This window comes from Aulostomus chinensis, chromosome 23 (genome assembly GCF_037954235.1).
Source record: "Aulostomus chinensis isolate RoL2024-O1b breed Wild chromosome 23, RoL_Achi_v1.0, whole genome shotgun sequence".
NCBI classification, from domain to species: domain Eukaryota; kingdom Metazoa; phylum Chordata; class Actinopteri; order Syngnathiformes; family Aulostomidae; genus Aulostomus; species Aulostomus chinensis.
Window position 1 is genome coordinate 18,590,415 of NC_141342.1, and position 17,859 is coordinate 18,608,273.

Genomic DNA, 17,859 nt, shown 5'->3' on the forward strand with positions numbered 1-17,859 from the left:
CTAAAGACCCCCCCCCCCCCCCACACACACACACACACACACACACACACAGTCCTACTCGACCTCTGATCAGCTAGAAGCACTGAGTTGGTCAGAGCCAATCAGAGGAAGAGAAGGAGCAATTTTTAGAAGCATGTGGGTTGGAAAATCATAGAAAACTTTTTTGATTAAAACATAAATGTGTTCCCCAGTTTTGGACTCACTGACCAGGATTAACCCAGGTACTCACAGTTCATCCGTTAGGACCAGAGGAGGCCTAATTAATAGCCTTTTAGCCCCATGAGGGGGTATTTTCTCCATGTCTGAACCTGCTCCACATTTTATCTGTTACTCAGAAGACTGCACACCTGCACACACAATTAAAAGGGCCATGTATCATGTTCACCCTTGCCTTTAACTTGTCACGTTACTTTTGAATTTATTCACCCTCTCTTGTCTCTTTGACACAGAATTTTAAAGGTGGAAATATTCGAAAATGCTTGAACGTCTCAGCAGATTTGTTTTAGTTTCTTTGTTTTTAGCTTCTCTCAAGCGCATCACTGGAAGTATACATGGAAGGACACGCCTGAGTTTGTTCATGAACATTTTTGCTGTTGTTAGCTTTAAGCTACACGTGGCTGGCTCTCTCTGTATTATCAGAAGCGAAGAAGTGATGGAGGATGGAAATGGTGTCTTTTATCCTTTTCACACAAACAAACGCGTGTCAACGCGGGTGTTTGGACCCGTGTTTGCTTGCCATTAGGACGCATTCAAGCTTCTAGAAGACCCTGGTCTGAGCTCCCGCTGTGAGGGCTTCGTGCCTGTGTTTTTCTCCCCTCGTACGTCATCGTGCTGACAGCGTCATCATTTCACATAAACGTGCACCGGAACACTGAGAGGAACATTAGCGTTGTCGTTGTGTGCATTGCAATGCTGTCTCTTTTGCAAAGCACACAAACTCGGCGCAGATTGGAAAATGTCCCGAGCGCTAAAGCAGCGAAGGAGGATGGAGTTTTATGGCTCGTCTGGAAGGGAGCCGAAGAAGCTACAGGTGAAGCCTGACAGGCGGCACAGTGACAAAATCAGGATGCAACAGGAAGGTCGCGTGAAACCTGAGACGTTTCGCACTGCAGGCGAGCCGAGTCGTTAAACACCCGGGTCGCTTGGCGAGTCGGTCGGACGCGGGTCGAAATGCCAAGTCGACCCTTTCAGAGTGCCCAACAACCTGTGTTGACCCGTGTCTTTGGTGCAGCGTGAAAGGGGCTTTAGTGAGGAAGACACACTTATTTGTGAGTGCTTGAAAGGCAAAATACCCTTTTTGCGTGGAGTAACACTTCAAAAGGAAGCACAAAATCTCTACTTACTGAATTATCTGTAAAAAAACACCAAAAAAAAGCAAACAAACTCGAACTTAAGTAACTTTCATACATGTTCTTTTCAATAAATGTGAAGCATTTTCCATGGGGGCCAGAGCAAATGTTGTCTCGTTGATAGAATCAATTACTAATTTTGTTTTCTTCGAGTGATTCATTTTCACTACGGTCACATCAAGAATAATTACTACGTTTTATAGGATTGTGGACTTCTTGTCTTTGAACTGTTAATCAGACCAAACAAGCAGTTTGACAATCATCGCATGAAGAATAATTGGAATAATTAGTCATTGACGTGAGAATAATTGTGTTTGATATTTGCTCAGATCTACGAGGCTTTGATAATGTTTTACCCTCTCCAAAAAAAAAAAAAGGAAATTCTGGTGGTGCTTCGTGAAATTAGAATACCAGGGGGGAAACACAGAGCTAATCTGTTTAACATGATCATTTTTCCTTAGTGGTGAATGGACTACATCTCTCATCAGTCGTCCGTTCCGTGTTAAGAGAGGAAATAGTACATTTTCAGCAAGTTAAATAATAAATCTGAGCAGATCCGACGGCTCAATTAAACATCCTCAAATTTGAAACTCAGGACATTACACAATTAACCAAACTGTAAGTGCACTGTATATGAATGGCTCACTAATGTATGTGTTTCACTCCTCCACTCAGTTTAAATGAATTAAATCGAATCTGGTTTAATATAATTCATCGAGTGTAATTTAATTACAGCTAGCTTTGTGATTTCCCTCTGGAGTTTTCCATTTTGTCCTCGCCACTCTCGAAATACCACCCCAGTGAAAGCTACTGGAATTGACCCACAGCATTTTTGAAATGCTTTCAAAATGTATTTATTTGGAAAACACTTATGCTAATGCGTTTTTGTCATTTAAAGCGTCTGTGTGTGCTGCAGCAGCTCCGCCGGCGACGGCTGGCGGCCAACGCTGAGGCCTGGAAAAGTCAACAGGAATCAGTACGTCCCAGTCGTCTGAGCCAAACCAGCACCAATCAGCGGAAACAGATGGGTGTTTGTTTAGCAGAACAGGGGACACTGGAAAATATGGAGGAGCTTAAACTCTTTTATTGACTGTACTTAAAAAAAAAAATCCTGACTAGAGAACACCAATGTAGGAGGTGATTCTTTTATTTTATCCTGAAATGGTGTCCAACTCTGTAGAGCTCAACAGTGAGTGGGACTGCTAGCATTAGAGGTGAACTGTGGGCACGGAACCGTCCACGGACGACTCTTCCCCACAGAACCATGGTTTCCTCCCCTTCCTATGATATCAATTTTCGTTTAAGAAAAACAGGTTTTTACCAGCAATTTCACTGAGAATCACTGCGCTACCCACGATCCCAAAGAGTGTCAGCTACATGTTTCATCGGTAGTGTGGTGTTACCGCGGACATGTGTCCTGAAGTAGTCACTGTCAGCCATTTTGATTCAGTCATGATCTCCCTCTCTGGTGACAAACTGCATATTTTGATCTTGTATTCGATGACATCAGTGACAGAATAGCTAGGAGCAACAATGACTCCAGGATGCAGGAGGAGCCAGCCATGTATTATTAGCTTGAAGCTAATAGCAACTGACAGCTAACAATAGTAAATCTGTGCCAAAATTGCGCCAAAGTGAGCATCGTCCCGCATCGCCCTCTTTATCCAGCTGTTAGCGTGGCCATCCACCAACACTCTGAGACAGCAACAAATTAGCTGTAAGGCTTGTTGGTCGGTGCTGCTATGAACACACGGCAACCTGCTGCTACTGCTGGTTCACATTAGCGCCAAACTGGAAGTGTTATTGGCGGAAGCGACGCAGAAGGAAAAAAAACACACCTTTGTGAGCTCGGGATGTCTGCTTGTTAGCACCTGAAAGGCTAAATACACTTTTTGGGTTTGGGTTTGTGGCGGTTTGAGATGAATATGCACGCAGCCTAGAACATCTGCCTTTTATGTCCACTTTCCTCACGATCTTTTCTTTTTGCACCGAATCAAACATGTCCCGGTCACAATTCATCTGCTCACCGTTTGAGCCCAGCCTTAAAACTCTTTACATGAAGATTTGCTGCGACGTCGATGGAAGAATTGAACGGGGAATTACTTCTCGGGCAGCTCTTTTAGTGGGCTGTTGAGCTCTGTTCTCTTCACACTTCCTTAAAGGATCTGACCTTTGCCCGGTCCCATCACTTTCAGCGTTTAAACATACATCAGAGTGACATATTGGATCCCCGCAGCAGGCCTGTGACAGTTAAATCTGTGCCATACTTCATGTGGGATGTGATAACATTTACCAGAGCAAAGCTGCCAATTGTTTGATGACCCTTGAGCAATGCAAGAGCCTGGGTTTATAATTTAATCACAAGAGCCCAGTGGTTTTCTGTTCCACAGCCCACAGTGAGGACTGAATCGGGGGGATTATTCATTCCAGGAGAGACTGGCTGTAGGCTACCATCTCATGAGTGTCCCATGATTCTCATCAAGCAGCACTCCTACACACACACACACACACACACACACACGGACAGTGATACTTCAAAGGAAGTCTTCACTTTCTGATTTTTGCGATAATTGTAAAATGCCTCCAGTTATTGTTTGGCCTGTTTATCAGAATATGTTTTGTTTTAATTCACCACAGAAGGCCCTGTGATTTATGAAGAATAATGATAAAACACATGGATTTGGTGCATAGCTTTAGCCATTGTCTCCGTCATTAATGAATCCTACTCACCACCAATCTGGGCAGGACAACAAAACAGGAGTGGATCAACCGCGCGATACAAGCCAAGATATTTTTATAGATTTTCTTTCATGTTTGTTGAGCTTTTACTCAACGGCGGACAGTAGAGCCAGAGAACAAGAGCACTTGGGATTAGACAGAAATAACCTGCTGTTATCAAATGGTGCTTTCATCATGTGGCGTGTGTGATATCAGTGTCGGGGTCACTAGGACGCGCCACAAGATTAGCCAGCCAGCACAATGGTTTAACCAGATTATCTAAAAGTCTTTATGTGGAGCTTAAAGGTACGCGCTCTTAACGATCCCCACAGGTTATGATATCTGGATACAAACGCTTGTTGCCCCATTTGTCTTTTTTAGGGATGTCATGTTTTTTTTTTATCTTAGAATTTACGCTAACGGCAGTAGTTCAAGTAAACATGCTGAAGTTGCAGGTCTAGTAGAGAGGTTTCCTCCCTTCCCATAGTGACACGGATGGAGGAGACCTGTTACGGTCTACGTCCTAGCAAGCTTTGCTATTTTCTCAAACCGGTTTCGTAAACCAGCTGACTTGTGAACTCGCTTGCGTGCTTCCTTTTTATTCTCATTGCCCAGGAAAGTCCGCTGGCTCATGTTCTGAAATAGTTTTAAAAAAAAAAAGAAAAAAGAAGCAGTTCCACAAAAACAAGGACTAAACACAGAGAGCGTTCTAGCTACATAGGCTACCGATTTCACAAATACCAACCCAGAGCAGTTCTGCTGCACCCACGTCTGCTCCCTCCAATGAGGAAAAGCTACTCCAGCTGTGATGCGTCTCTGTCGTTTTTTTTGTCCGTAGCTTCCTTTTGTTTTCTTCGTAACTCTTCGGTCCAATGAGGAGGATCCATTTCTTCAGTACAGGGGCACTAGCGAGGGAATGGTGCTCAAAACTCAATAATAATGTGAAAAAAAATCCAAAGATTTACCCGGCAGAGATGAACTTGTTGGGGGCTTTCCCTCAGGGACGCTCATCGACAAGCTGAGTACTACAGTAATACAGGATATAAGCCAAATCTCCTACTTGAAGAACCAGAACCTCATGAATTATCCTGTCCCTTGCGCAGGTCTCCCCCCAGGCCCAGTCCAGGCAGTCTCCACTATTCCGATGAAGATGTGAGCACCAAGTACAACGATCTGATCCCCGTAGAGAGCAGCAGCCTGACTGAGAAACCCTCAGAAATCTCAGATTCCCAGGTAAAGCACTTTTGGTTTTTATTCCGTCTCGTATGGTTTGTGTACAACACCGTGTGTTTGCTATTTGTAATTGTCAACGTATGCTCACCATCATATCCTTGAATTCTTCAGGAATTCAGCTTTGCATTGTTGGCTGTACAGTGTTTTGTGTCAGTCCATACTCCTTTTTTCTGTCATCCTCTGGAACACATTCGACCTGCAGAGCTCATACGTTGGAACTGCACTAATACACACGGAGAGATGAGAGATTAATGACCGCTCATGTTCGCGGGGAAGTAGTTTTTAGACCTGGCACTGACCTGCGGAGGATGTCATTCTGCAGGCATCTACCGCCGATCCAGGCCGCAGCACTCAGTGGCAGCATTTGTTAGGAAAGTCACCCAGAAAATTTAATCCAAACCGCCTCTGAATTTATCCCTCTGTTGGAAGTTTGCACTGGCCAAGGAGTCGATCCTTCATCCCTCCTGAATTATCACTCAGTAAACAAGCATTTCATGAGAAAACCAAGAAAATTCCCTCTTGTCAGCTCTCGTAATCAAACCCTTTAAATTTGCTCTGCCTTTTATATAACAGGTATAATATATATAACGCGTAACGTCGCCTATACGCCATCCTCAGATGATAACACACCAAGATAATTGGCTCCCTAAAAGCAGAGTTAAGCACACGTACTTTTTATTTCCTTTTTTGCAACATTTTGTGTTGCCTTTTCCTCATAAGTTTGAAGAGTGAGGCAGTTTAATCAATAAATTAGGCCGTGCGCTGTTTGTTTCCGATCTGCCCACAGTCGTGTCTGGTTTCCTGACTTTTTCATTCATTCCCCTTTGTTCTTTTATCTAAATGATGTATTCTCAGATGTTTTATGTATATATGTTTATTTCTGTTTTGTCAGCCCTTCATCCGGCTGTCTGCGGTTTTCTGAAACATCTCACAGTCCACAGTCTGGTTTTGATCCTAGTCAAATGCAGGAGACAGTGGGGCTGGGGGGGGGGCGGGGGGCGGTGGAGGACTGGTCCTGAATTTCCTTTGTTTCAGGCATCCTTCAGTTTTCTCTTTCATCTAGGAATTCTTTACTTTTGGCATTTCCCAAATTACATAAGAACGTCTTTCAGCTAAAAACATTCCAAGTATGAACACACAGCCAGCGATCTCTCGTCACCTGGACTTATCGACGTCTCCGTTTCCAGATCAAATGAAAACCTCCCTGCAATGAGTCACCATGGACAGGACCTTTCGCTGCATGTTAACATCCTCTCAAATGAAGCATTTCAACATTTCATCGCCTGTCTTGACATATCTACTGTTTGCACTTGTGCATTGTCAAACATGGCCCGGATGCAGTCACTGAAGCTCGCCTCGAGATGACGACCTGCCCGATGCCACGCTGCACTTTCACCGCGTTTCCTTTAGCTTTGATGGGCTAAAAGACACAGAGCCGCGCCTGTTACCCGAGGGGCCTGCTGCCATGTATCCCTGACAGGGCGCCATATCATCACCCAATGCTTTGTAAAAATCCAGGAATGCTCTTTGAAGTTTTATTGAGCAGATAACTCTGAGCTATCAGTGAGGCATCGTGCTGTCAGTCCTCTTTAATCCTCAGGGCCTCCACCAGCAGGTATAAGTTGACTTTTGTACTCCTCCTCTGGAGAGGATTTTAGGAAGCCAACACCGACTACAAGGCCACCATTACTATCCTACTCCCTGCAGGTAGAGGCAACCTTTCTGCCTTCACCATATAGACTGTCTCCTTCGCCGAGGTTGCTTTTGTGTGCCATAAAAAGCTGAAACCAGTCAAAGACGAATGATCTCAGCTCTGAGTCAGAGATAGTAGATCATGCTCTCTGCAGAGTGGCTTTCCGTCAGAGAGAAATTAATGTGTCTGCCGTCTCTCATATGTTTTCTCTCTTTTTTTTTCCCCTCTCACAGTTTCTATCTTTGTTTTCTCCACCCTCTCCCTCCCTAGCGTAGCTTCGTTAGTTGGCAGAGACTCAAGTGAGACTTCTGTCTGTAATATTTGTATTGTCTCCGATGACAACGCACCACTTTGTTTTTACTGGCTCATTCTCAAGCGATGATGTCACAGCCTAAAATAAAGGAAAATCGCACCCATGAATAATATAAAAATGAGCAGGAAAGCTTAATGAATGCTGGTTGTCGTTAGCCCTAATTCCCAACAAAATGTCAAATCCCTTTGATTATAATTGCTCTGATGAGGCAACGTGGACATCCCTTTTTAACGACGACGACAGAATATGATTTTCCAACAACAAGCCGACATCTACCATTTTCATTTTTCCACACAGAAAGTGCTGTAAACACACAGAAATGTTTAATCTGCGAATGTCTCTGTAATCCCCCTCCGGACCCACATTGACTGTTATTGTCTCTGTTGCTAGGGACCCCCTGCTGTGTTCACTTCATCAATGGGAGTGACATAGACAGCCTCCCCTCTTCTCCCCCTCCTCTCTGCAATAATCCATAACTGGAGGACAAAGGGTTGACCCAGTCCGCTGTGATGTGTGTGTGTGTGTGTGTGTGTGTGTGTGGGGGGGGGGGATCCTGCTAGCCAGGAGGTTTTTCGTTCCAGTCTCATGTCATTATATAAACTGTAGGACTGATATAACCCTTGGTTAACTCCTTCCAGACAGAAATAAGAGCTCCTAGAAGAAATCACATTTCATTTCTATGATAGTTTGTCTCAAAACTCGCACTGTGATCATACGCGCATTAAATTTACTTCAACCCCAAATTATCATTTGACTTGACTGCTATTTCCTTTACCAAAAGGCATGAGGAGCGCATTTCAAACCCAGCAGGGTTCAAAGTTCGGCAAGATTCCCGTGGTCGGACAGAGGAGTCACTTGTTTAAGACATAGCCACACATACTGGAATTCAGCTTCCAAAATGAAAAACCAGATTGAGAATAACAATCGGCAACGCTCAAGAACTCCCTGAGACCCGTTCACTCTTCAAATTAAACAGAGATGTTATTAATAAAGTTTAAAAAGAGTCCTCAGACCAGTTTTCATACTTTTCTTTCGTCCAGTGCCACGTGATTGGACTTGAGCTCCAGACCAGAACGCAGTCATCCTATTCTGGTCTGGAGCTCCGGTCCAACCATGCTAACCGACTGCATTGCCAATGAGCCTGGCACATTAGCATGGCAGCCAGAGTGCATATACAACCGGAGGGATGGCGCTCCATCCACCACCACCACCACCACCACCACCCCTTTGGGAAGTGAATCCCAGTGTTCTTTTCCAATCCCTTATGGCCTCACGGAAACCCGTCTAACCTCAGACTCTCTATGTAGGGTAGCCACCCTGGTCCTGAACCCACGAGCTCCCAAACACCAAAGAGCCACCAGGCACGTTAGCATAGCGGCTAGAGTACGTATTCAACTGCAGTGTTTTACCTCCCGTCAAAAATACACCTGAATGCTTGTAGACATTCTAACCTTGTGATTAATTGTAATTAAGCACAGGATTGATTTATACTGTCATTAGCTCGATTAAACGCTTTAATCCATTTATGAAACTATTTAAAGCCTGTCTTTTTGTCATTGTCAGTGTTCATTTTTATCTGAAGAAAAGGAAATGTTGGCCTCTACCTAAAGCACTTTCGTTCTCCGGTTTCTCCCTCTGAGTTTTAGCAATAGTAAGCAGCAACTTTATGATGCTGATGATAAAATAAACTACTTTCAGGAGGTTTCCCTAGTAATTGGATAGACCCTCTCTGCCTAATTTAACATCGTAATGATGAAAATATGTTTATTAATTGACAGTGGCTGGCTGGTATGTGTCTGTCTTACTCATATCCTCACATAAATATCATGGCGGTTTCCTTAAGGCTGAGGTGCAACCTGACATTTCATGCCTTAAATCTATTCCTTTCACAGCATTCGGCACTAATTAGGTTGTAATGAGTTAAAGTAAGGAGCTGTTTCATGGACTGTACTGCCCTCGAAGCGCCTTTCAAGCATCTCCTTCTCCCCAGTAGGATCCTCAACTAGATCCTTGAGTTATTTCTGTGACTGACTGGCTATAAAGCAAAAGCAAAAAGAGGCAGGGGTAGCGTAAACGCAGACAATTTCAAGAGTTGGAACATCTGTTACTGTGCACAGGAGGAGGATGAAATTCACTGTGTCAACACTTGGTCTGCACTCGCTCTTTTCCACTACGACACACACACACACACACACACACACACACACACACACACACACAATGGTGGTGTGTGTGCTGTTTCATCTCTCAATGCAATGCTAATTCTTCTAGAGTGAGGTAATACCACTTGAGGTGGCTCAGTCCGCCTTGTTGGTCCTCTGTGAACGGTTCATGTTATTGTGTTGTGTTGCTAAACTCACTGGCATGGTGGGAATGCTTTTCAGCAGCCGTAGGCCTCAAGTGTTTACAACAATTTTAAAAATGGACTCGCACACGTAATGATGCGTCTTCTTAATGTGGAGGGAGGCTTTTTTTGTACCCAGTGTCTGCCTTTGATTAATTTGCGGAAAAGCAAGAGTAGGAGGGAGAAGGGATCATTTTCCTTTACTTAGAATCAAAGAGGATAAAAAATGTGGGGCCTTTTCCTTATAATTCAACACAAGCATCGCCTTTTTGGACATTTATAAACACTGCTGACAGCTACAGAGGAAAAGCCTTTCATATAGGTCTTTGGCATAGGCGACATGAACCAGGCCTGGGGAAATCCGAGCCTACCGACATATGCATCACATATGTGCCGTGCGATATCGAGCGTAGGTGCTACACCATGCTCTGGAGTGGTCCTTGTGCCTGCAGCAAGATAGAACATGATCATATGAAGAGTGAGTGAGCAATGAATCTCTCATCTCTTTGGTGTGCAGAAAAGACTGGGCATTTGTGGCTTCACTTTTATGATAAATGCATACTTCCGAGCCGCCGCTTTGCAAATCACCCAATGAAAATGTTGGCAGTGGACTGTACAGTTGTTCATTGTGGCCAGGCGATTACTCAGAGGCTAGCTGGTGAATTGGCAGCTTGCTTTCATGGAAATTAGTTGACCATGAGCATTTCCCACTGAGTGTCCAATGATCGTGGTGCTTTTTGTTTGACACGTGGAATGTTAGCTGACATGAATACAATGGTGTGTCTAACCCGGCCTGCAGCGAGGTGGCGGGTCACTGACGAGAATGTGCCGAGGATTATTGTCATTTCTCAACACACAGCTTGACTGGAATCCAAACTGACATCATCCAGAAAGAAAAAATTCTACTTCCTTCTAGAAGTGGGCGGAGCCAGTCTTTTCACAGTACCGGTGCTCCCTTTTTTGGGGGATTTTTTTTCCGGCCTTTAACCCCATTGCTCCCCTCAATTGTATATGACCCGTTCAAGCTCCCAAACTGCCCTGGTCTTTGCTTAACTACCCCCCCCCCCCAACCAAGCCTCCATGCTGGCCTGGGGAGCACCGTCACCGACCACATGCTTCCTCCATCATTTGGACTCATGAGCTGCAACTTTTCACCTGATGGCAAAGAGGATCCCGCTGTCCCCCTCAGGTCCCCTCCCTCCAGAACAGGTGCTTCAACTGACCAAAGGAGGCGCTAGCACACCAACAGTGACATGTACACTCGTCCAGTTTCCCATCTGCAGATACAGCGAATTGGGTCCGTTTAAACTCCCAACTAAGCCAAACGGAAACCAAACCAGTGGCCCCAGTGTTGGTGGCAGACTAAAGATTTGTTAGTTTTCTGAAATGGAGCACCACTTTCTCCGATACTGACAAAGTACCTTGCCGTGATACACAGATCCTGCATCCTACTTGCCTGTAGGTAGGATATGTAAGCTCAGTTCCATGTTATTGTCTCCAAACTGGGACTTACTACAACAGTTTGTGCTTCTTGTCTCAATCCTTGTCCAAAGGAAGGGTTCAATCATCTCGCAGTCTCGTTCAGAAGTCCAGTTCCATGGCTCGCCACCCGACTGTGGCCGGCGTCAGTCTTCCTTAATGTCCCATTCAGTCAGTCTTGCTCATCCGTTAGTCGTCCGGTTTGTCATGGACGCTGTTTAGAAACCATGACCAGCAGCAAGTGGCCATTTGCAGTCTGGTGTAGGACAGGAAAGTCCAATTCATGCCAGGCTAATCCAGACCCTATCGGACTCTGAAAAGATTTGTTCAGAATGATTAATCTCTTCATTTTGACGTTATTTTCTTCTCAATGAACTCCTAAAGTTGCACTCCCGTGTTTGAGAATGCACCACAGAACCTTTTCATTGTTTTTCGTCAGCTTTTGACACTATTCGTTCACAATTGCATTTACGATTGACACACATGCAGTATCCACACTTACCTATGGTACTATCATCATCGTCATGACTGGGCCATTTTAATCATTCTGTTATGGTGATGTACTGTAAAAACCATTGTTCTGTTCACCCGTAGGAGGCGCTGGTCTTTTCATATGGGACAGGTGGTCTACATACACTTCCACTGCATTTGGTGAGGTTCCTGTGGCTGCCTGCTTTGAATGTTTGTAGCCAGATAGGTTCCTATTGCTAGTTCCCATCTAAATCTTTCCTTCAGATTTCCATTAAAGGATTGATGTGGTACCCTGAGCTAAACAACACCACTTTACTGGCGTGGTGTGGGGACAAAGAACCTAAATACGTAGTTGATCTGGTTAAAGTCCTGATGATAAATTGACCTCTACCGTCTTGTGTTGATGGTCCATCTACAATGCACGCTTCAGTAACAAGTCACCCGTCCGTAATCATGCTTTGACCATCTCTGATCATTTTTCGGTGTCCACGTGTTCTCGTGATGTGTTGTAAATGTAAGTATGTGTGTGTGCATGAGTGTGCCGTGTACACAGGGTGATTGTGTTTTGACGGAGGCTCAGAATAATCCAATAACTCCATGTTCATGTACATTTATAGCTTCAGCATCCCTAACAGCTCCGCATGGAAACACTGCACAGTGGTGTCAAGCTAACCTCATAGATCAATGTCTCTTCTTTCTCTCACAGGGCAGCGACAGCGAGTATGAGGTGGACCCCAACCGACAGAAGACCCACTCTTTTGTCAATCACTACATAAGTGACCCCACTTACTACAACTCGTGGCGCCGCCAGCAGAAAGGCATATCCAGAGCACAAGCGTACAGCTACACAGAATCCGAGTCCGGTGACCCAGATCACTGCGCCCCGCCGCCACTGCCTCCTCTACCTCCTCTGCCACCTCAGCTCAGTTCACCTAGCCCCCAGCCCCAGCAGGCCCAGGGACAGCCCCAGGGCCAAGGCAGCCTGTTCAGGCCCAAAGGTAGTCGGACTCCCACCCCTTCACAGCAGAGCTCCAACCCCCCCAGCCAGCACAGCACCCTCTACAGGCCTCCCAGCAGCCTAGCGCCTGGCACACGCGCCCCCATCGCTGGCTTCTCCTCCTTTGTGTGAAAAAATGCAGAAAAGGACACGGAAATGTCTGGATATATCTTCCCAATGTGTGTTGAAAAGAACACAACATGGCTTAAAGCTCAATCAACGCAATCCTGTAATTTACACATCTCTCTCATTTCATTACATTTCTTTTTTTGTACAAGTTTTGTTTTTTTTTTCCCTCGGGTCAGCCTTGATACACGGATAACTAACAACTCTACGAGACTTTTTTGGAGCACTCTCTCTTTTTTCTATTGTGTGGAAGTGGTGCCGGTCAACTCTAACTTGCATCTATTCACTTTTATTTTGCTGGTTGAACTGTTTGCATGACCTCCTATCATTTATTTCCCTCCTTTCAGGTTATTTTTCTTTGCACACATCCAAATGCTAATATCTTCGATGCTGTACAAAGTCACAAGAATCCTTGAAAACACATACACATATAAATATATATATACTGTATATATATATATATAGTAGATGTACCTAAAAGACACAATCAAGTCAATGCAGACGGCATTGACAGAGGCTGAAAACAATATGATGGAGTCATATTGTGGAAAGACAAGGGTCAAGAAAATTAAAGGTCAGGTTTTTTTTCCATCACGATAAAATGACCTGGATGTAAAAACAGAGAGGATGTGGAATTCATGCCAAATTGAACAAATGCGAATGTGGCGGCCGGGAGACTTAACGGCGGACATTGGATCAACAATCATGCGTTTCCTGGGAAACGGGAACAGGTCAATAGCACACAAACGCGTAGAAAAGTTGAGCAACGTTTGGCCTTTGCTTGTCAAATGCGGCGGGTTGTTCTGTGCCTGAAGGATCCAGCAGATATGAGATGAATATATATCTGTTCAAGTGTCATGTCTTTTTGTGAGTGGATCAAGATGCCTTGATAGAGAAACACTTATTTATATCTGGCACCAATTGTGACTAAACTGCTGCCGGTGCTCCTGACTGTGGCATTGTAATGACTGGCCTCGTGCTACAAGAGCCTTCTTTTAATCTTGACAGATGTTGGGGGGGGGGGGGGGGGGGTGGATTGATTTGCATTCACAAACTGGTATTGTTCCACTATTTGCACACATTCTGCACATTTCCTCTGAAAAGCTTTGAAAATCCGGAGTGTCAATGTGTGTCAAAACTGTCTGAAGTAGCAGGGGACATTCGGGCGCAGCTGCTTGCCCTGCTCTAATGTTAGCAGCGTGATTTTTGAGAGAAGAAAAAAAAAATATGATTTTTCTTTTTTTCCCTGTTTCCTTCTCTGCTGGTATAACTATTCCATCACTGACCGCTGTCACGGTGCAGCACTGCACCAAGAGATGATGTCATTGAATTGCCTCACCGCCCTCCCTCTCTTTGTGTAATCAACCATTCTGTACATTTCAGGTGTGACTGTCCCTTCCCAAAATGCTAACGTGTGTGTGTGTGTGTGTGGGAATACACTTCTTGTGTGTGAGCTTTACAGATCATTCACTGTGCGTCTGGTTCTAAAGACATTATCCTGTGGCGACCTGCCTGGGGTTCAAAACCCCACGGAGGGTTGGTACCACCCGGCCTGCTGTCAGGTGCACTCATAACGCTATAGTGAAGACTCAGTGGTGTGTTCCTAGTTCCCATAGCTCAAAAGAAAAAAAAATGTCACTTATTATTTTTCTCTGTGGGGTGATTTCATTGTACACAGCAAAAGCTTACCAAGCAGAATCTGAATGAATATATGATCACAGTACATTTCTGAAATAAATTATTTTTCAATGTTAGTCATTCTGGTGCTCATTTGTAAACTCTTGGAGGCGGGAACGGTGATGAAGGCCCATACAGGAGTTACATTCTAGATTCTTGGTTGTCTGGGAAATAAAGCCAGACGTTTTTTTGGCCCCTTCCCAGTGCGGCTTTATGACGCACAGAACCTCCGCACTTTGAAAAATTCAACCAGGCAACCACGGCGAGTAGGGAAGCTGCCTTTTGTGTTTGGTTTGATTTCTGGTTACGTTCAACGTCAAGGACGCGGCAGAAGTCAGCACGGACCCGCGGAGCAACACGGCGGGCAATTTCACCAGTTACTGTTTTACTCTTTTGGTCCAGGCTGTTTTGTCCACACCTACTGAAAGCTGCTTGAGGGCAGACAGGTTGAATTGGTGCCTGAGATGACAAAAAAAAAAAAAAAAAAAAGTCACAGAAGTTACTAGCGGCTACCACAAATTACTGTGTTCATCTGGGTTTTGTGTTTACATCGGGACTCTTGTCTACAGCAGGGTCATTTGAGGTGGGATTAAATGCTGATTAAACCTGTTTCCATTGCAGACAAAAGCCAAATGTTAGCGGGTGTTAGCAGGTTTTCTGACCGGTGGAAAAGGGGCTTTTGTTCCGTCTAACTCGCAGTGAGAAAGGGGTCAGGTTTGAAAACCTGCATGCATCTGCAGTTGAAAAACCGTGTAAATGGATCTTGGCTTCTGCCGCGAGATGAGGGCAGTCCATTCACCTCACAAACTCCTTATGAAGACGGTAGCATGTTGGCCTCTCCTGTTAGCGCTACTCGTGGTTTTTAGTGAATGCTAACAAAAGGTCACGGTCAAGTCGGAACCGTCTTAACTTTTGTGACGCTTCCAAAAAACAAACAAAATGAACAGACAACATGAGGAAGAACGCTCGCTTACGGTTCAGGAATGCTCAGTGTATAAATGTTTTGTGTCACCACAGAGGAAGGATGGGTCGATAGCTAATCAGTTGATAAAATTCCACCTTACCTGAGTGTTACTCGGGGCAGTAATGAATTAGATCTGTGCAGATGCTGTGAAATCCTGTTAAATGGCACCTAATGTCCCGTCCTGGATTTTTCATCTTCCTCCCTGTTCCTGGAAAACAGAAACTCGTTAGCTCATCATTTGTTTCTTCAAAAAGGGAGGTAAACTTACACGCGCGCTTGCATCGCAAACACAAGCACTGTCTCAAATGATACTCAGTGGTAATTGGATCATAGTCAACCTGAGCCATAGCTAACCTAGTAAACTCATTGGCATGAGACAGGAGGAGATTAGAGGGGATGGAATGGGGAATTGGAACGGGCACATCCACAGAACTAATCCCTTTTTTGAAAACACATGGGAAATTTCCCTCTGACAGAAGAATCACTGACAGGTTCATTTCCCTCTCTCTTTCCCTCAGGAAATTAATGACAGTAAGAGCAAGTTGGTGGTCCCCGTTCAAAGGGGAGCCCACGGTACTAAATAGCCCTGATAAGCTTTGAGAACCCACAGTTGGAATATTAAAGGATTCAGACAGAAGGTGTAGTTCTAGGAGTCCGAAACTCTGAGTTTAATTGCCTCATTTGTGAGCTTCACTGAGGGGTGGTTTGGGGATTTGAAGAGTCGGAGAAAGGATAGTAATTTGAAAAAGGAGGATGTTCATGAATGCATTTGTACCGTATTGTTTGGCGAATGCTTAAATTGGTTTCTGACTTAATGTGCATTATGGGAGAACACACACACACACACACAAACACAAAAATGAAGCAATATGTCCGTAACCATTTTGCTAAGTCCCTTTGGCCTAACCGACCTCGTGCTCTCTCTGGTTTTACCCAGTTGTCGCTCTGTTTGTCAAGTTAATTGGTTTGCGCAGGAAAATAATGTCCCAATTTCTTCCTGTAGCCATGCCAGGCTGCATGCATTACATAACGTATACAACACAAAACCACACAAGGAAGTAATCACTGAATAAGGGGCCTGCTTCAGAGTGAGGCGCCACCGAAGTTTTGTGTTCCTGCGCAACCTCGCTGAAGTTCTGACGGACTCCAACGGAGCTGACCATGAAACAACGGCACCCTTAATTGGTCCGCTGTGTGGTAATATGGGATCTGATGGTATTCACAGGTGGCTGGATGAGGTCGTAAAAGATGTCTGTGGTGTTGAAGTTCACACCTGACGACCAGATGACTTGTTTTAACCACACGTGAGCAATTTTACATTTTACATCTGTGAAAATAAAGGCCTTTTTTTTGTTGTTGTTTTTTTGTTGTTGTTTTTTTAAATGCGATGTGGACATAGTCAAGAAAAAATTGGACCAAAGGGCATTATGTCTACCTTAACTGCCTCTATGAATAATATGACGCTAGGACATTTCCCCTTTGTGCTTGAAATTATATCCCATACAGGCAGAATTTTAAAGCCTATTGTCTTGGTCAGGCAGTTCATGTCTGATATTAGAATAATAAGGCCTTAAGCACAATGTTCATCTGGTACAACATGCATATACAGTATTTGTGTGTTGTCTGGGAAATTCACTGCCCTCTACTTTAATTACCACACAACTTGAAGCCAATGTTTTGTTCGCACGTCTACAATGTGTCGACTGTCACCTCTACCCTTAAGTTAAGGAATGCAAGCCCAGTCATGAAGGACGACTCATTATTAAGACTTAATAGAGCCACAATACTCTTGATTTCAAGGTTAAACACAGATCATTCCTCTCCACAGACAACTCCTCTGCCTCTGGGTCAGTGCATCTACAGTCGGACCAAAAAATGAAAAATCTTCTTTGAAAATGAAGACTACAGAAGTTGAGGGAATAATTAATTCTTTTGGAAATAAAAAAAAAAAAACTTTTCCAGGGGTAATGGTTAACAATATGTTGCAATGGTGAATTTAAAGCGACAGGAAACGTTAGCTTAGCACAAGTACGGCTATGAGGTTGTAAAACCCACTTCAAACAAATATGGATAGTATGCAACCACCCAGGTCTAAGCCGTTAACATCTAGAGGAAATTTAAAGGTACATATACTCCAGTATCTCAAGTAGTTTGACATCTGAAAACTTCTCTTTTACATTTGTATTTGTTTCTGTCAAATTTGTTCCCGTAGAGTGCTGAGGTGAGGTCTTTTTGTCCACCAACCCATAAAAAAGCATTGTTTCAGGTTCCCTCAACAAAAAAATCGGAGTAATTTTACCTGAAAAACATTAAGGCAACTTACGTTTTGTTTCTAAATATTTAGATGATGTGAGGATAATATTCACAAATGAACACCAAGTTTATAATGTTTGAAAGGTCAATTAAATTCTTAGGTGCTAACGTTATGCTAAAAGGGTACTCCATGGACGCGTGACTAGCTTTGCTTCCCGCTGCCCAGGAATTTCACTATTTGT

At 44.2% G+C, this 17,859-nt stretch overlaps 1 protein-coding gene and 1 long non-coding RNA gene across 9 annotated transcripts in view; one reads left to right on the plus strand and one right to left on the minus strand.

Annotated features, from left to right (window-relative positions):
- sdk2b (sidekick cell adhesion molecule 2b) overlaps positions 1-13,739 on the plus strand; it is a 294,224-nt gene extending 280,485 nt beyond the window's left edge. For 3 of the 6 annotated variants that reach the window (XM_086195274.1, XM_086195275.1, XM_086195276.1), the window contains exons 44-46: positions 5,171-5,300; positions 11,724-11,780; positions 12,307-13,739. In XM_086195274.1, coding sequence (XP_086051400.1) covers positions 5,171-5,300; positions 11,724-11,780; positions 12,307-12,729 — 610 coding nt within the window. In that variant the 3' untranslated portion in view covers positions 12,730-13,739. The remainder of the gene's footprint in view (positions 1-5,170; positions 5,301-11,723; positions 11,781-12,306) is intronic. The other 3 variants (XM_086195277.1, XM_086195279.1, XM_086195280.1) reach the window with 1 other exon arrangement.
- Positions 1-15,773, minus strand: part of LOC147239901 (uncharacterized) — a 40,726-nt gene extending 24,953 nt beyond the window's left edge. For all 3 annotated transcript variants that reach the window (XR_015111478.1, XR_015111476.1, XR_015111477.1), the window contains exon 1: positions 15,465-15,773. This is a non-coding gene — a long non-coding RNA (uncharacterized LOC147239901). The remainder of the gene's footprint in view (positions 1-15,464) is intronic.
- Positions 15,774-17,859: the final 2,086 nt, after the last annotated feature.